This window comes from Pyxicephalus adspersus, chromosome 1 (assembly GCF_032062135.1).
Source record: "Pyxicephalus adspersus chromosome 1, UCB_Pads_2.0, whole genome shotgun sequence".
NCBI classification, from domain to species: domain Eukaryota; kingdom Metazoa; phylum Chordata; class Amphibia; order Anura; family Pyxicephalidae; genus Pyxicephalus; species Pyxicephalus adspersus.
Window position 1 is genome coordinate 110,564,862 of NC_092858.1, and position 16,122 is coordinate 110,580,983.

Consider the following 16,122-nt stretch of genomic DNA (forward strand, 5'->3'; position numbering starts at 1 on the left):
TTTGTTGTATTGCAAAACCAGCATCCAGGGATTTGCAGAGGAGTCAGCGATGAGCCACTGACCTTAAATGGTATACTATTATTGTACTCGATTTTTGTGAAGCTATCATTCATCCATTACACGTTCTTTACTCAACTATTTACACTAACAATTGCATGATTTGCATATGAGTAACTATTAAATGGGAAGAATATGAGAAAATGATTAAACTGCTTCCATTTTGATGTTTAATGTCTTAGACTCAACATGCTGATTGTATAGTCAAGTTTTACAAGTAGTATTTTCTTTTCAAAAGAATGATAAAAACTGCTACATATTGAAAAAGTGTTTTAGTATCTTTCTCTTGAAAACAGAAGAAGAACCCTGTGTTTGCTATTCACAACACAATAATACCTCCACTGATGTTTTAATTTTTGTATATTTTGTTTTCATTGTTAGTTACTTGAATCAGCTGGATAGGATCACGGCCTCTAATTACATCCCTAACGAACAAGATGTCCTCCGATCTCGAGTGAAAACTACAGGAATCATTGAAACACAGTTTTCCTTTAAAGATCTTCATTTCAGGTTGTGTCTTCCTTTATTTGTCATTACTTTTCAGGACTCATTATGCAAAAAAATCACAGCTAAAATACACTAGGGCTTACCTTTAAAAAATAATTATGGTGGTGTTGGTTATAGAAACAAGCAAACATGCATGCTTTATTTTGCACTACAAAAATGTAAAACAAGCTCATCTAAATGTTTACAAATGTCATATATATTTAAAACATATCTTTCCTGTTCAGTGTTATTATAATTAATAAATTACTTGTTTCCTATATTTGAGATAAAATAATACAAAAAAAGTTTAGTCCTGGGTTGTCATGATTAGTGTTGATGTTCGAATTCGGGTTGTCCCTATATTCGACCCGAATATGGCTGTTCGAATTCGGGTAGACCCGAACCGAATTTTGCTGCATTCGACAGCAAAAATTCGGGTATTATCGTGCATAATCGTTGATCGGTCGTAATCGTTCATTTTCTAACAATAATTATTGGAAGTGTGTACCTAGCTTTAGCCTAATATTGATGTGAGAGGTGCTCTTTAATCTTCATATTGGAAGTGTGTACCTAGCTTTAGCCTAATATTGATGTGAGAGGTGCTCTTTAATCTTCATGTGAAGTACAGGGGTATGTAATAGTATTATGTATCTTTTTATAATGTATCTTTTTGTGTATCCTTTTACAATGTATCTCTTTACAATGTATCTTTTTATGTATCCTTTTATAATGTATCTTTTTACATCTATTTGGAGGCTGTAGAAGCTCTACACAGTGCTGAAACAAACCCGAATTTTTCTCCCATTGACTTTAATGGTGTTCGAATTCGATGTTCGACCACCCGAATTTTTTTGCTATATTCGGCCGAATAGCTGCCGAATCGAATAGTGAGCTATTCGACCAACACTAGTCATGATGACTCTCTGCCCTGACTACAATATACCTGTAAGTCACTGACCCAGAATAACACACAGAGTTTATTCAAGTATCTCTATAACTAGAGGGTCACCATCCGACCCTGGGTAACACTAACAGGACAGAGGCAGGAAGAAAAACCAAAAAACATTTCACCAAATAAACATTTTTTAGTACTTATGACAATAATTTTATTGTCATCTTTGCCTGCTGTCCTTCTGATATTCTTTCCTCCACCACTTTATTTATTAGCATCACAGGATCCCAATTAAGGAAAAATCTAATTACCTTGTAGAACCACTTTTAGCTGCAATAACGTCAAGTTATTGTTTTCTGTATGACATTATTAGTCACATCAATGTGGAGGAATTTTGTGAACTTTATGAACAGCTCTGTAAAGGTCCTGCCACTGCCTTTCAGTCAGTTAGAGGTCCAGACTTTAGACCATTGCAATACCTTAATTCTTTTCCTTTTCCAATCTATTGTAGGTTTGCTGATGTACGTGGGATTATTGCCCAGTTGCTTAACCCAATTAGAGGCCAATTTCAACTAAGTTTAGCTGTCGCACATATTGGCTCACATTTGGCTCCAAACTACTTTAGTTTGCTTGCTGATGATTGATTAATAAAGTGCATTTGACTAGCAACAACTAGATGATACTTACTATCTTGTGCTTAGATTTCAAAACAAAATTGAAGTGGCAAATAGAAAAGTCCTTGCAATCTTAGTAAGTGAACACCCCAGTAAGGCTGCAACTTTACACTTTTACCTTTGTATAAAAGTTTTGCTTCCTACGTCAAGATCTAGAAAACCAGCACAAAGGCACAGAAGACACTTTGTGTGGGGTGTGTAAGGTGCAACTGTGGGAAATTTATTGATCTTAGGTGTATCCCTGACTGACTTTATCCATACCACCACCAACTCTTTTCCTGCAGCTAAGATGAGGTGGATGCTTTATTGTCTCCCCCCTAGAAGCTTAAGCCTGCATTTGAATCCCACAAAGGTACATAAATCATGACCAAACCCTGGAACATCTTCTCTTTGGACTCTGAGGACACAGGTGAGGGAGGTGGCTAATTCCTACTTGACCTAAGGCTGACAAGAAGTCTCCTTTACCCATTAACCCAAAAAATAGACACCATGGATTTAAAGGATAAGGGTGGAAAGATGTCTCAAATACGCAGAGACAGACAGCCCTAAACTAAAATGATGGATGTAGCATCTTCTGCCCTGTCCCACCATTTATCAACGCAGAATCTTTTAAACAAAACTGGTTGTTAAGGTTAGTCTAGACAGCTGCTAAAACCACTGGATAAAAAAGTGTGCTGCCACCGAAGCCTCTTGGCCTACATGCTCAAGAGTAGGGATTCTGGAGGTATATAGCACGAAACATACCTCTAGGCAGAAGCCTGTTGGACATGGAGTCTGCTGGCTGGAACACCACTTTGGTCCCAATCCCCTATCTGGGGTATAACATACTTGCTTACCAATGTTGTCCTTAGACCATGTGTGAAACATCCCATACAGCCAGCTTGAGGTAAGTAAAGGGAGAAAGAAGTGAGACTTTCCTACTTACTAATCCAGTAGCTATGAAGTTGCCAATCAAAATAAGTACTGCACAGTGAGAATCAGATCACTTCCAACCCCTCTGCATCTGTGACAAGCTAGTGTGGAACTGAATTGTCATATGTGTACTCAAAAACAAAACTCTGGCAAGCTTGCTGCAAAATACCAAACTGATGCTGCTTAACACGTACATGACAAGGAAAATGCATGTTCTTACATAATAAAACAAAGATTACCAGGATCAATGTTAACTGGTCTGTCACCCTACCCAGGAACTTGCTTGAACCATAGGTAGCAAGGTTGAAGGTTTTTATCAGTGAACATTCTGCCATATGTATAAACAAATGGAGCAACAGCTCCAAGGGGAATACCTCTATGACAGATGTAAGAGAGATTCCTTCTGGAATCTCACATTAGAGATCTGGAGGAGCGCATTGCAACACTGAAATCACTGGATCACATTGAGAGGGGTCTCCTGCTGCTAGGTAAATCAGGATGAACAGATAGGGACCTGGGATACTGTAGTTAAGGAATGGTAGGGGCACCCATAAAAAGAAGACCAGCCCTGGGTTTGAGCACCCTAACAAATTTGCAAAGGTATGTGAAGATGTAAAAGTGGCAAATTTAGAGGTGGCAGCCCTAGACGTTACTGATACCCCTAACAGCCAGGAGAGCAGCCCATCTACTAGGGGTGGAGAAGTCAATGCAGGAAGGCGTAGAAAATTGGTTGTAATAAGAGATTCTATGATCAGGAGGACTGACAGAATAGTTTGTCGCCCAGATCTGTTTAACCAAATGGGTTGCGGTCTTCCTGGTGCCAGGGTTCGGCATGTGGTGGACCAAGTGGACAAACTATATAGATACATGGAAGATCCTTAAAAGTCAGTTTAAAGAATTAGGCTTCAACTTAAAGGAAAGGACCTCCAAGGATATATTCTCTGGAATGCCTGTGCCATGTCCAACATAGGAAAGGCAGCAGAAGCTTCGACAGCTAAACGCATAGCTTAGGCCTTAGTGTAAAAGAGAAGGGGTTGGGTTCTTAGAGCACTTGGCTGACTTTTCATTGGGGTACAAGCTACATGCCAGAGAAAGTTTGCACCTAAATGGAAGGGAGTCTGCTGTACTAGGAGAAAGATTTATGGGAATGATGGAGGAGTATTTAAACAAGGACAGAGGGGGATGGGACAGTCAAATAAGGTGGCAGAAAGGTCAGACAGGGTTCAGTCACCAGTGGAGGGTAGATTGAGGATAGCTGGGGGGAAGGTTATGGATAAATATAAAGAGTTTCCCATGTTACACACAAACATTGGAGTGTGCAGTGCTAGAAACAAATGGATTTGACAAACACTGCTGGTAAATGTAACAATGGTTTTTAAAGTCTGTTCACCAATGCTAGAAGTCTGGCAAACAAAATAGGGGAATTCAAAGCCTTAATAATTGAAGAGCATAATGACATGTTTGGTATTGCTGAATCCTGGCTTTTTTCCTGGCTTCACATGACTGGGCTGTAAACATTCCTGGCTATACTCTCTTTTGGAAAGACAGAGATGAGAGAAAATGGAAAAGTCTATTTGTGTGAAAAGTGATCTGGGAGCTTATACCAAAAGTGCAAATAACAGAAAATCCGGATAGCAGTGACCATATTCTGATTTCATTTAATGGAAATTGTAAACAGGAAGCAAAAACAAGAAAGATAAAAACATTTAATTTCAGGAGAGCAATTTTTTTATTATTAAGAGCAGCTCTTCATGACTTGGACTGGGCAGGAATATTGTCCTCAAAAAACACAGAACAGAAATAGGAATGTCAAGTCTCTTCTACACAAACTCACTGCAAAATATATTCCAATGGGTAATAAGTTTAGGAGGCTAAAGTTTAAACCAGGGTTGGTAACTGGGGCTTAAGAAAGTGCAGATTTACTAAACCCTTTTTTAGCTCTGTGTACAGAAAAGAAAATGGCAGAGCTTAAATTTAAATTGCTAATAGCAATGTCACTGCCTTAAACGAGCCACCATGGTTCAAAATTGATATTAATGAGAAACAGTTGAATAAATTTAAGGATATAAAGCACCAGGATCCAATGGATCACATCCATGTGTCCTCAAATAGCTGAGCTCAGGTATATCAAAGCCATGGCTGCTAATTTTTAGAGTCCCTTTAATCACTGGCATGGTACCAATGAATTATCATAAGTAACTACAGACCGGCAACTTTAACGTCTGCTGAAAAATAATATTATAAGTGATAGTCTGCATGGATTTAAGAAAGATCAAAGTTGTCAAATAAATTTACACTCAGTTGATATACCACACAGACTGCTATTAAGCAAGTTAGGGTCTATAGGGAATATTGTTACGTGATTGATACTCTGAATGGGTTAAGGTTACTCTGAATGGTTTAAGGTTACTAGTGGTTTACCCCAGTTTTGGGACCTTTACTGTTTAACATCTTTATAAATGATATTAAAGTTAGGGATTAAAAGTACCATTTCTGTGTTTGCAGATGACACCAAACTATGTAATGGAATTAAGTCCATACAGGATGTTTATAATCTACAAGCAGACTTGGATGTACTGTTTGATTGGGCAGCCAAGTGGCAAATGATATTTATTATTGGTGAACTTAAAGTTATGCACTTGGGGGCTAACAACATGCAAGATTAGCTGAACTGAATCTTTTCTCCCTTGAGAAGAGAAGTTTAAGGGGGATATGATCACCCTATATATATATATATATATATATATATATATATATATATAGTCCATATAGAAAACCCTCTTCTAAATTGTTCACTTTAAGGTCATTACAAAGGAAAAGGAGGCACTCTTTGCATCTGGAAGAAATAAAATTTATTCTCCAAACAAGGAAGGGATTCTTCACAATAAGGTCTGTGAAAATGTTGAATAGGCTCCCTCAGGAAGTAGTTTCAGCAAGATTGCTTTAAGAAAAAGGGGGATGCTTTTCTAGAGGCACATTCAAACTTTAATGCCCAGTTCATTTAAGTAAAGACAACAGAGACTGATGATCCAGGGAACATACGAGTGCCTCGTGGGATCAGGAAGGAAATTTTTTAACCTGTTGGAGCAAACTGTACCATGTTTTTTTTGCCTTTTTCTGGATCAACTATGTCTCTAGGGTTTTTATCTGGGATATGTTTTTTCCCTGGTGGTTGAACATGATGGACTTTTCTTTTTTTCGGCCGAACTATGTAACTAGGCCAATAGTTGAAAATATTTTACAATGTGAGGAGAAAGGATGAGCGAGAATCCGTCTGGCAGTCTTGCGAAGATTTCTCGAAACCATGATTATGTCTGAAATACTACATTTGGAACTCACCCCCATTCCCTTTTTCCCTATCTCAAGCAAATTGCTATGGGTAAAGTCTCTGTCAGACTATTTAGCATTTATCAACCTGCATGCTAGATATGGTTTGCACCTAAATGAAGGAGGGTCTGGTGTGCTAGGGGAAAGACTTAGGGGAATGGTGGAGGGATATTTAAACTAGGACAGAAGGGGTTTGGAAAGTTAAATAAGGTGGCAGAAAGGTTAGTCAGGGGTCAGACACTAGTGGAGGGTGGATTAGGGATAGTTGGGGGGAGGATTATTGATAATTGTAAGGAGCTTCCTATGTTTCAAACAAAGATTGGATTGTGCAGTACTAGTGGTACTGAAAAACAAAAGGATTTGGCAAACACTGATGGTAAAAGCAGCATAGGTTTAAAGAGCCTGTTCACCAATGCTAGAAGTCTAGCAAACAAGATAGGGGAGTTGGAAGCATTAATGAGTGAGGAGGATTATGACTTAGTTGGCATTGTGGAATCCTGGCATTGTTCTTCGCATGACTGGGCTGTCAATATTCCAAGGTATACTCTCTTTCGTAAAGACATAGTCAAACGAAAGGGTGGCGGTGTCTGTCTGTATGTTAGAAGTGATCTAAAAGTCAATGTGAAAGAAGAAATTGCGGATGGAACAAGCGATGAGGTTGAGGCATTATGGGAGGAGTTGAATGTGGGATTGAATAACACACAATTAATCATTGGAGTCTGCAATAGGCCCCCCAGTGCTAAGGAAGAAATAGAAAATCAACTTCTAACACAGATAGAAAAAGCAGCAAAAAGTGGAAGTGTTTTAATTATGGGAGATTTCAACTACCCTGACATTGACTGGAGTAATGGCACTACAGGAACAGCAAAAGGGAGGAAATTTGTGAATTTAACACAAGATAATTTTATGATACAGTTTATTGAAGCCCCAATTAGAAATGATACTCTGCTGGACCTAGTTTTTTCTAACAATGCAGAAAAGAGAATATATATAACAATGCATAAAAGAGAATCTGGATAGTAGTGACCATAATATGATTTCATTTAATGTAAGTTGTAAACAGGAAGAAAAATCAGGAAAGATAAAAACCTTAAATTTTAAGAAAGCAAATTTTCCATTATTAAAGGCGGCTCTCTGTGACTTGGACTGGGAGACAATATTGTCCTCAAAGAACACAGAACAGAAATGGGAATGTTTCACGTCTGTTCTACAAAAGCACACTGAAAAATATATTCCAATGGGTAATAAGTTTAGGATGGTAAAATTAAAACCTATGTGGATCACAGCTGATGTTAAAAAAGCCATAAGGATCAAGAAAAGGGCATTCCAAAAATATAAAAATGAAGGATCACCTTTAACATTTGAAAACTTTAATGAATATAACAAAAGATGTAAAAAGGAGATAAAATGTGCAAAACTTCAAAATGAAAGACAGAATGCAAAGGAAAAAAAGGCAAACCCCCAACATTTTTTCAAATATATTAATAGCAAAAAGATCAGATTTGAGCATGTAGGCCCCTTAAAGGGTGTCACTGGGTTGGTAACTGGGGATAAAGACAAGGCAGATTTAATAAACACTTTTTTTTAGCTCAGTGTACACAGAAAAATGGCAGAGCTCAATTTCAAACTCATATTAGCAATGTCACTGCCTTAAATGAGTCACAATGGCTCAGAATTGATATGATTGAGAAACAGCTGGGAAAAATTAAGGTTGACAAAGCACCAGGACCTGATGGATTAGATCTACGTGTCCTCAAAGAGCTGAACTCGGGTATTTCAAAGCCATTATTTCTAATTTTTAGAGACTCTTTAGTTACTGGCAAGGTACCGATGGATTGGCAAAAGGCCAATGTGGTTCCTATCTTCAAAAAGGAAGTAAAGTCATTACCAGGTAACTACAGACCTGTTAGTTTAACCTCCGTAGTTGAAAAGGTCCTAGAGAGTTTGATAAAGGACCACATAGAGGAGTTTCTGGTAGAAAATAATATTAAAAGTGATAGTCAGTATGGCTTCAAGAAAGACATAAGTTGTCAAACAAATTTACTCTCTTTTTATGAGGAATTAAGTAAACAGGTAGACAGTGGAATAGCAGTTGATATAGTGTACTTGGAATTTGCTAAAGCATTTGACACTGTACCCCACAGATGGGTATTATGCACTGTAGGGTCAATAGGTTTAGAAAAGTCAATCTGTAAATGGATAGAGAACTGGCTTAAAGATCACACCCAGAGAGTTGTAATTAATGATTCATACTCTGAATGGTCTAAGGTTATTAGTGGTGTACCCCAGGGTTCAGTGTTGGAACCTTTACTGTTTAACATCTTTCTAAATGATATAGATTTTGTGATTAAAAGTACCATTTCTGTGTTTGCAGATGACACCAAACTATGTAATGGAATTAAGTTCATACAGGATGTCTATAATCTACAAGCAAACCTGGATGTACTGTTTGATTTGGCAACCAAGTGGCAAATGACATTTAATATAGATAAATGTAAAATTATGCACTTGGGCTCTAACAACAGTCATGCTTCATACTGTCTAGGGGGAATACATTTGGGGAAGTCAGAAATTGAAAAGGATCTGGGGGTTTTGGTAGATCATAGACCTAATAACAGCATGTAATGCCAAGCTGCAATATCTAAAGCTACTATATCTAAAGTACTTTCCTGTATTAAAAGAGGAATAGACTGCAGAGATGGAGACATAATCCTGCCCCTGTACAAAGCATTGGTTAGACCACATCTGGAATATGCAGTCCAGTTTTGGGCACCAGTTCACAAAAAGGACATTGTTGAATTGGAGAGAGTGCAGAGAAGGGCAACTAAATTAATAAAAAGAATAGAGGGGATCAGCTATGAGGAGAGATTAGCTGAACTGAATCTATTCTGCCATCAGAAGAGACATTGGGGGGGGGATATGATCACCCTGTATAAATAAATAACGGTCTTAATAGAAAACTCTCTTCCCCAATATTCACTTTGAGATCATTACAAAGAACAAGAAGGCACTCTCTGCATCTGGAGAAAAAGAAGTTTAAGCTCCAGATAAGGAAGGGATTCTTCACTGTAATGTGGAATTGGCTCCCTCAGGAAGTAGTTTCAGCAACTACTATAGATTGCTTTAAGAAAAAGCTGGATGCTTTTCTAGAAGCACAGAAAATAACTGGGTATTAGGGCTTTAAAGTAAAAAAAAACAGTAACTGTTGATCCAGGGAACATCCAATTGCCTCAGGAAGTCAGGAAGGATTTTTTTTCCCCTATTGAAGCAAATTGTACCAGGTTTTTTTTTTGCCTTCCTCTGGACCAACTATGTCTTATGGGGTTTTATATCTGGGATATGTTTATTTCCCTAGTGGTTGAACTTGATTGACTTATGTCTTCTTTTTTTTTTTCAAAATGTTTTTATTAATTTTCAAAAAATACAAAGACACTCAAACATCTGAAACCAATAGGGGGACAAAACACATGAGGGGAGGAGGGGGAAACACTCATAACACTTTGGTCAATAAAAAGAAAAACAACACAAAATCAGCCAGTGGAGTCTATAGATAAACCTGTGGATCATTAGCCAGATATATTAGTGATATACCATGTAGAATATTGGAACAGTTCAAGGATTGATGTGCGCTCTGAACTCGTAAATGCATAAAGCAGAAAGTGGTACCATTGTTGCCAAAAGCGAGTTATAAAGTCGTCTCCTTGTAGTTGAGCATCCAGCATCTCTCTGTGGAACAAAACTTTGAGGGATGAGAGGACTTGTTCCAGGGTGGATGGAAGAGGTTGTATCCAATTACACATAATCGCACGTCTTGCTGCCAACAGGCAAACATTTATCCATTTCTGCATAGAGCGTGGCATATTATCCATAGTTATACCATCCCAGGAACCAAACAGCAACAGAGAAGGTGTCTTTGAAATTGAATGGCCAGTAACATCAGAAATTAACATTAGTATATGATGCCAAAAGTTGGTAATATTGGGACAAAACCATAAGCGATGTGATAGAGAGGCATTAGTACAGTTGCACTTGGGGCATTAAAATGCCAATGTGTGGGTTGTGGAGTAGATATGGAGGGCCGGAACACCTTATAGGCCCTGTGTAATAACATAAATTGGGATTCACTCCATACCTCATTCACTATACTCTCTCCCCTGCCCTGAGGCTCCACCCCCAACTACTTTTTCACTGCTATAGTGACATAGGAGTTGAAGGATGAAAACAGAATACACAGCGAGAGACACAGGCATCTGATAATCCTGGATTTGGATTTTTTTGTATTTGAATTTTTTTTTGTAATGTACTTGTATTTGTACTGACTGTGTAACTTTAATAAGACTTTTAACCTCCCTAGCGGTATTCCCGAGTGTGACTCGGGGTGGGAAAAATTGCAAAAATCGGTAATCCCGACTCACACTCGGGGTACCTTTGGGGGACCCCCTTACCTTATCCCCGTGCTCCAGCGGCGATCTCAGGATCCCGCTGTGATGGCGGGGCGCTTCTCCGTCGGGGGGCGTGGCGGAGTAATCTGCTTTTAAATACCGCCCAGGTCCCCACCACCCCGATGCACGCATCTGCAGTTAGATGCGATGCACCATGCAGGATTTCTGCTTGGTGCATCGCATCTAACGGCAGATGCGATCACCAACAGTAAATCCAGAGGGTGATGCCAGCGGAGATTTTCCGCTGGCAGCACCCCCTGGATCTACTCCTGCTCGCATCTCCCGGAGGCTGATCTCTGGGTGATGTGAGCAGGAGAGTGAGCAGCGGGGACATCCCCTGCTCCCGGAGGCTGATCAGCCTCCGGGAGTAGGGGGTGTCCCCGCTGCTCACTCTCCTGCTCGCATCACCCGGAGGCTGATCTCCGGGTGATGTGAGCAGGAGGGTGAGCAGCGGGGACATCATCCCCTACTCCCGGAGGCTGATCTCAGCCTCTGGGAGTAGGGGATGATGTCCCCGCTGCTCACCCTCCTGCTCGCATCACCCGGAGATCAGCCTCCGGGAGACGCGAGCGGGGGAATGAGTAGGGCGGGGACATCCCCACCGCATCACCCGGCAAGATGTGTGACATCTTCCGGGAGATGCGGTGGAGTGATGGATTGTGGGGGCGGGAAATTTAAAAGCAGATTACAATGTGATCTGCTTTAAAATTTTTTTTTACAGTGAAAAACACACAAAACACATAATAAAAGTACAAATACATAATATAGTACACCAAGCATTATTGCCCAGTGCCCTGATTTTCATTTTGCCCACTATTAGCCCTGACCTTGACTGTCCTGACTGTGATGTTGGACTTTTTACAGCACCCTGCTTCAAAATCTACCACACCCGGGATGTTTACTAAAAATGTAAATAATTTTTTTTTTCTAAAATCTGCATTTAATTTATCTTCTTATTTATGAATAATATTGCACCCTTGTTTGGAAAATTTCAGTTAGAATTTTTTGATAAAAAATTTTTTTTTTGATAAATTACACTTTTGTGGTCTATTATTTCATAATTTTTTATAATTATGTATTATAATTGTGTATTATATTATAATTTATGATTATAATATAATAAATAAATATAATTATTATACCCGGGAGTTAATCCTAAGAATTACAGGCCCACAATATAAACAAAAATTTCTATGCAAAAAAAATAGGATCACTTTTTGCATCAAAAAATTACAGAATTAGAACGCTAGGGGGGTTAAAATTGCATTAACATGGTAAAAGGTTACATGGGAGTTTAGTGATTGGTTTTACAAAGATTTTAAATAATAGGTCTGCTATTGGTCTAATCAACATTGAATCAACAATTGAATCAAGAAGCTAATCAAGCTGTACTATACTGATTAAAATTACCACAAAGTGGTTTGCTTTTTCAGGATGTTTGATGTTGGAGGACAAAGGTCAGAGCGCAAGAAGTGGATTCACTGCTTTGAAGGAGTTACCTGCATTATATTTTGTGGTGCACTGAGTGCTTATGACATGGTTCTGGTAGAAGATGAAGAAGTGGTATGTCTGAATTGTTGCAATACATGCAATATGCATAAAAATATATTTTTAAAAAGTCTTAGTTACTGAAGGACACTATGGATTTCGACATAATTATATGTGGTAGGGGTTTTCCAGCTTTTCTTTCAACTTTTAATTGGTAGTTGCAATAATTTTTTTCCACTTGGTGATGTTGTTTAAAGCACTTGTACTAGGGAGAAAAGGTCACTCACTAAACTTTAGCTATGTGGAAGCAGTGGTAAACTTGAATATGACTGCAGAAACCTTGCCCTCTCAATTTTTTCATTACATAGACAGGGGATTTTTCTACAGATAACTGGGGTCAATGTAAATGATAAAATAATGGCACAAGCAGAGAGCACCTGATGCCATCACCTGACAAAATTTCTATCAGGAAATGCTTATGACACTGTTCCAAAGGAAGATAAAGATCTGTGGGCAACCTCTCATCAACTGTATGTGTTGCACAGTTTCTGGGAGCAAAATGTTGCTTTTTGTCCCCTGGAGAAAAAAAAAGCACCACCAACACAAAGGAAATGCATGCAAATGTGCTGACCCGGGGGGAACAGCTAACCATGCATTTATTGACCCCAAATATGAAAGGGTTCTAACTCATGTAATCTTGTCTCAGAATCGATCCTCTGTGTGTGAAGCTAATAAACAAAACTACTGTATTCTCTAGGAGACTGGGAAACATAGACGGGGATGGCCATTTAGTGGTCTCTGCTTGACCACTTAGCTACATCCTAGGAAGACATTTAAATGGATTTACTAAAGGAGCTTAGAATATTCATAACAAAATATGGGAATTCTCATTTCAATTATCCAATCTGAAAATCAAGTTTTTTTTACATTGATAACTTAGTCATGGGCAGGTGGTTACTTTATAGTAAATCATTTTTTTCTAGGAAAGACTTGTTAAGTAAATCAACCTTAATGCCAAAGCACAACTAATGATTAGCAGCAGATTCAATGTTAAACTAAAGAAGATAATAACAAATGTTAAGCTTGTCTTACATTCACTTAGGTAGCCATTATAAAAAGGCACAGTGTATTGCAATTTAGGATGCTTTCACCTACATCAGAGGGACTGACTGTAACACCTGACTGTAAACCCCTGGTTTATAAAAAAAAAATATATGTTTTTCTTTTCAGAACCGAATGCATGAATCACTTCATCTGTTTAACAGCATTTGCAATCACAAGTTCTTTGCTGCAACTTCAATAGTCCTTTTCCTGAACAAGAAGGATCTTTTTGAGCAAAAAATAAAAAAAGTTCATTTAAGCATCTGTTTTCCAGACTATGATGGTAGGTAAAAATAGCACACTTAACAAATAAATTCTAGACATTTGCGATATAAAAAGAAATACCAAGTAACTCCCCTTCTTTTTTATAGGTTCCAACACATATGAAGACGCAGGAAATTATATTAAATCACAGTTCCTTGATTTAAATATGCGGAAAGATGCCAAGGAAATCTATGCTCACATGACCTGTGCCACAGACACACAAAATGTCAAATTTGTGTTTGATGCAGTTACTGATATCATCATCAAAGAAACATTGAAAGACTGTGGACTGTTTTAAAGTACATGGCAGATCCTTGAGTCCCCTTTACAAGACCTAATTCTTTTACTTCCAGTTAATGTTTCTTACCTGTAGGGTCCGGATCAACAAAGTTAAAAAGGAGAGGGGGGTGTTTTTCATTAACAGTCTCTGGTGATTTTGGAGTAACTGCTGACAATTACATATTTTACATCCAATAGTTGAAAGATTTTCTTGTAGACAGGTAAGATGTTACTCCTAGCAACACTGCATCTGACTGGATGATTAATTACTGTATGTTTATTTCTGGTGTTTATAGGACAGCTTATGCATTACATTTTGCACACTACAGGCTTCTTCAGCATTCTAATTTTATTTTTTAAGTTTGGTGGAATTTAAGCTGTGGGGAAATAGTCAAAAAGTGGTGAGGCAACATGACAAATTGAGTGTTCCCAGTTGTTGTTGCCATAGGAATCCTGTAACCTATAATTCTGTCAACTTTCTACTATCCCTATACTTTTGTTCCAACTTTTACTGTCCACCCCCTTAGACTGTCTTTCTTTTCCAATGTCATTGCATTATACCCCAACAGTCCAATTATCCTGTATTGTGACTTAACCCTTCAGTAACCAAGCAAAAACAGCCAGGTAGTTACCTAAAAGTGCTGGGTACTACACCTGCCTAAAAGGTGCTGAAGAGAACACTGTACTTGCAACCACTTTTAGGGTTGTTATAGGGTAACTATTATAGGGTAGTTATCAGGGCCTAGTCTAGAGCCTACTTATACTAAAAACCATAAATGCACCAGGGCAACAGTTATTCTAATACCAACAAACCCACTAGCATATTTTGAAAGTTGAAAACACAGAGAAGAAATAAACTGTTATCTAGTTCAGTGAAGTATGATGATCAGATGATCCATAAATGTTGCAGTAATGGGTGCAGTACCATCTTGAAGCTTAAATAGTATAACCAGTATAGTGAACCAGCCTTTCTCTACTGGGGTCAACCAATACAGCACTTCTCCACCTCAGCCTACGTTTCCTTGAATGATAAAGAAGCAAAATGAAAAAGAGAACCATCATTACTAACAGGCTCTTTCCTGTTAGCACTTGTACAATAAAGTCGTGCATACTGACCCTCCCACAAAGTGTCCCATAAGGAGGATTTTTCAAAGTATGTTGTTTTTTTTATAGAGTTAGGTTCCAGATACTAGCTCTTCATGAGGAGAAAAGTTATTGTGCTTTGTAATCAATTCACACCTTTTTAGAATATTTTTTTTGATGAAGTAAAATGGTAACATAGAAGGGTCAAAATAAAAACCTAAAAACAATTTGTAAGGGTTGGGTGCATGTCAAGTAACCTAATTGTTGTAGAAAATTAATAAATAGCAAAATACAGATTGCATGTTTTATCAATTTAATACTGTATATTAAACAAGAATGCATGTGTCATACAAAACATCATACTGTAGTATACCAAAACTGTACAGTTTAAGTAGGGACTCTGGACTTGCTTCATGGCGCTTTATAAGACACCACTGGCCACATCACAGTAATGGGTGGCTTTACTAACAGTAATGTGCATGAATGAAAAGTAGGAAGTGATGAGTCAGTTACTGATTAGAACTGCACATCATACTAGGTTTTAATGTGCCGGGCAATTATTCTTAAAGAGAATGGAGCAAGAATGTAAGGAGCTGATGCAGCCTTTCATGAATAGTAATGCTTTTTTTTTGCCCATAAATAAATGAAAATGTAAAGAACAAAAAATATTTCACCTATGTCAAGTAGCTTATGGACAACATTATTAATTAGAATGAACCTGATCATCTTCTCTCTTTGCAATCAAATGTATTTATCTCTCTGGGGAAAAAAGATCTCAATTATATGAATCACTGATAGTATCAAATGTCATAAAACAAAAAAGGTATTTAAGACTTGCTGCAACAATATGGCATCCTGAGAGTAATTGTGATATAAACTGCTATTTCTTAAAATAGGGTAATTAAGAAAAGCCTTTTTGCAGACAATATGAACAGTCATATTTACATTGTATGGAATACAATTATCTGCAAAAATTACAATATGGAAGTTGAATCCAATCTGGTATTATTAGCATGGCAACATCCCTTAACCTCCCTGGCAGTATGAATATTAGGTATTTTTAAATGTAAAAGTGGTACATTCAAAAATACTTAGTATTTTAAATTTCCTGGTCTTG

The 16,122-nt window shown here is 38.0% G+C and overlaps 1 protein-coding gene across 1 annotated transcript in view; it reads left to right on the top strand.

The window, feature by feature from the left end:
- GNAT2 (G protein subunit alpha transducin 2) overlaps positions 1 to 15,301 on the top strand; it is an 80,369-nt gene extending 65,068 nt beyond the window's left edge. The window contains exons 5-8 of the mRNA XM_072423592.1: positions 439 to 567; positions 12,224 to 12,353; positions 13,509 to 13,662; positions 13,751 to 15,301. Coding sequence (XP_072279693.1) covers positions 439 to 567; positions 12,224 to 12,353; positions 13,509 to 13,662; positions 13,751 to 13,941 — 604 coding nt within the window. The 3' untranslated portion in view covers positions 13,942 to 15,301. The remainder of the gene's footprint in view (positions 1 to 438; positions 568 to 12,223; positions 12,354 to 13,508; positions 13,663 to 13,750) is intronic.
- The last annotated feature ends 821 nt before the right edge of the window (positions 15,302 to 16,122 follow it).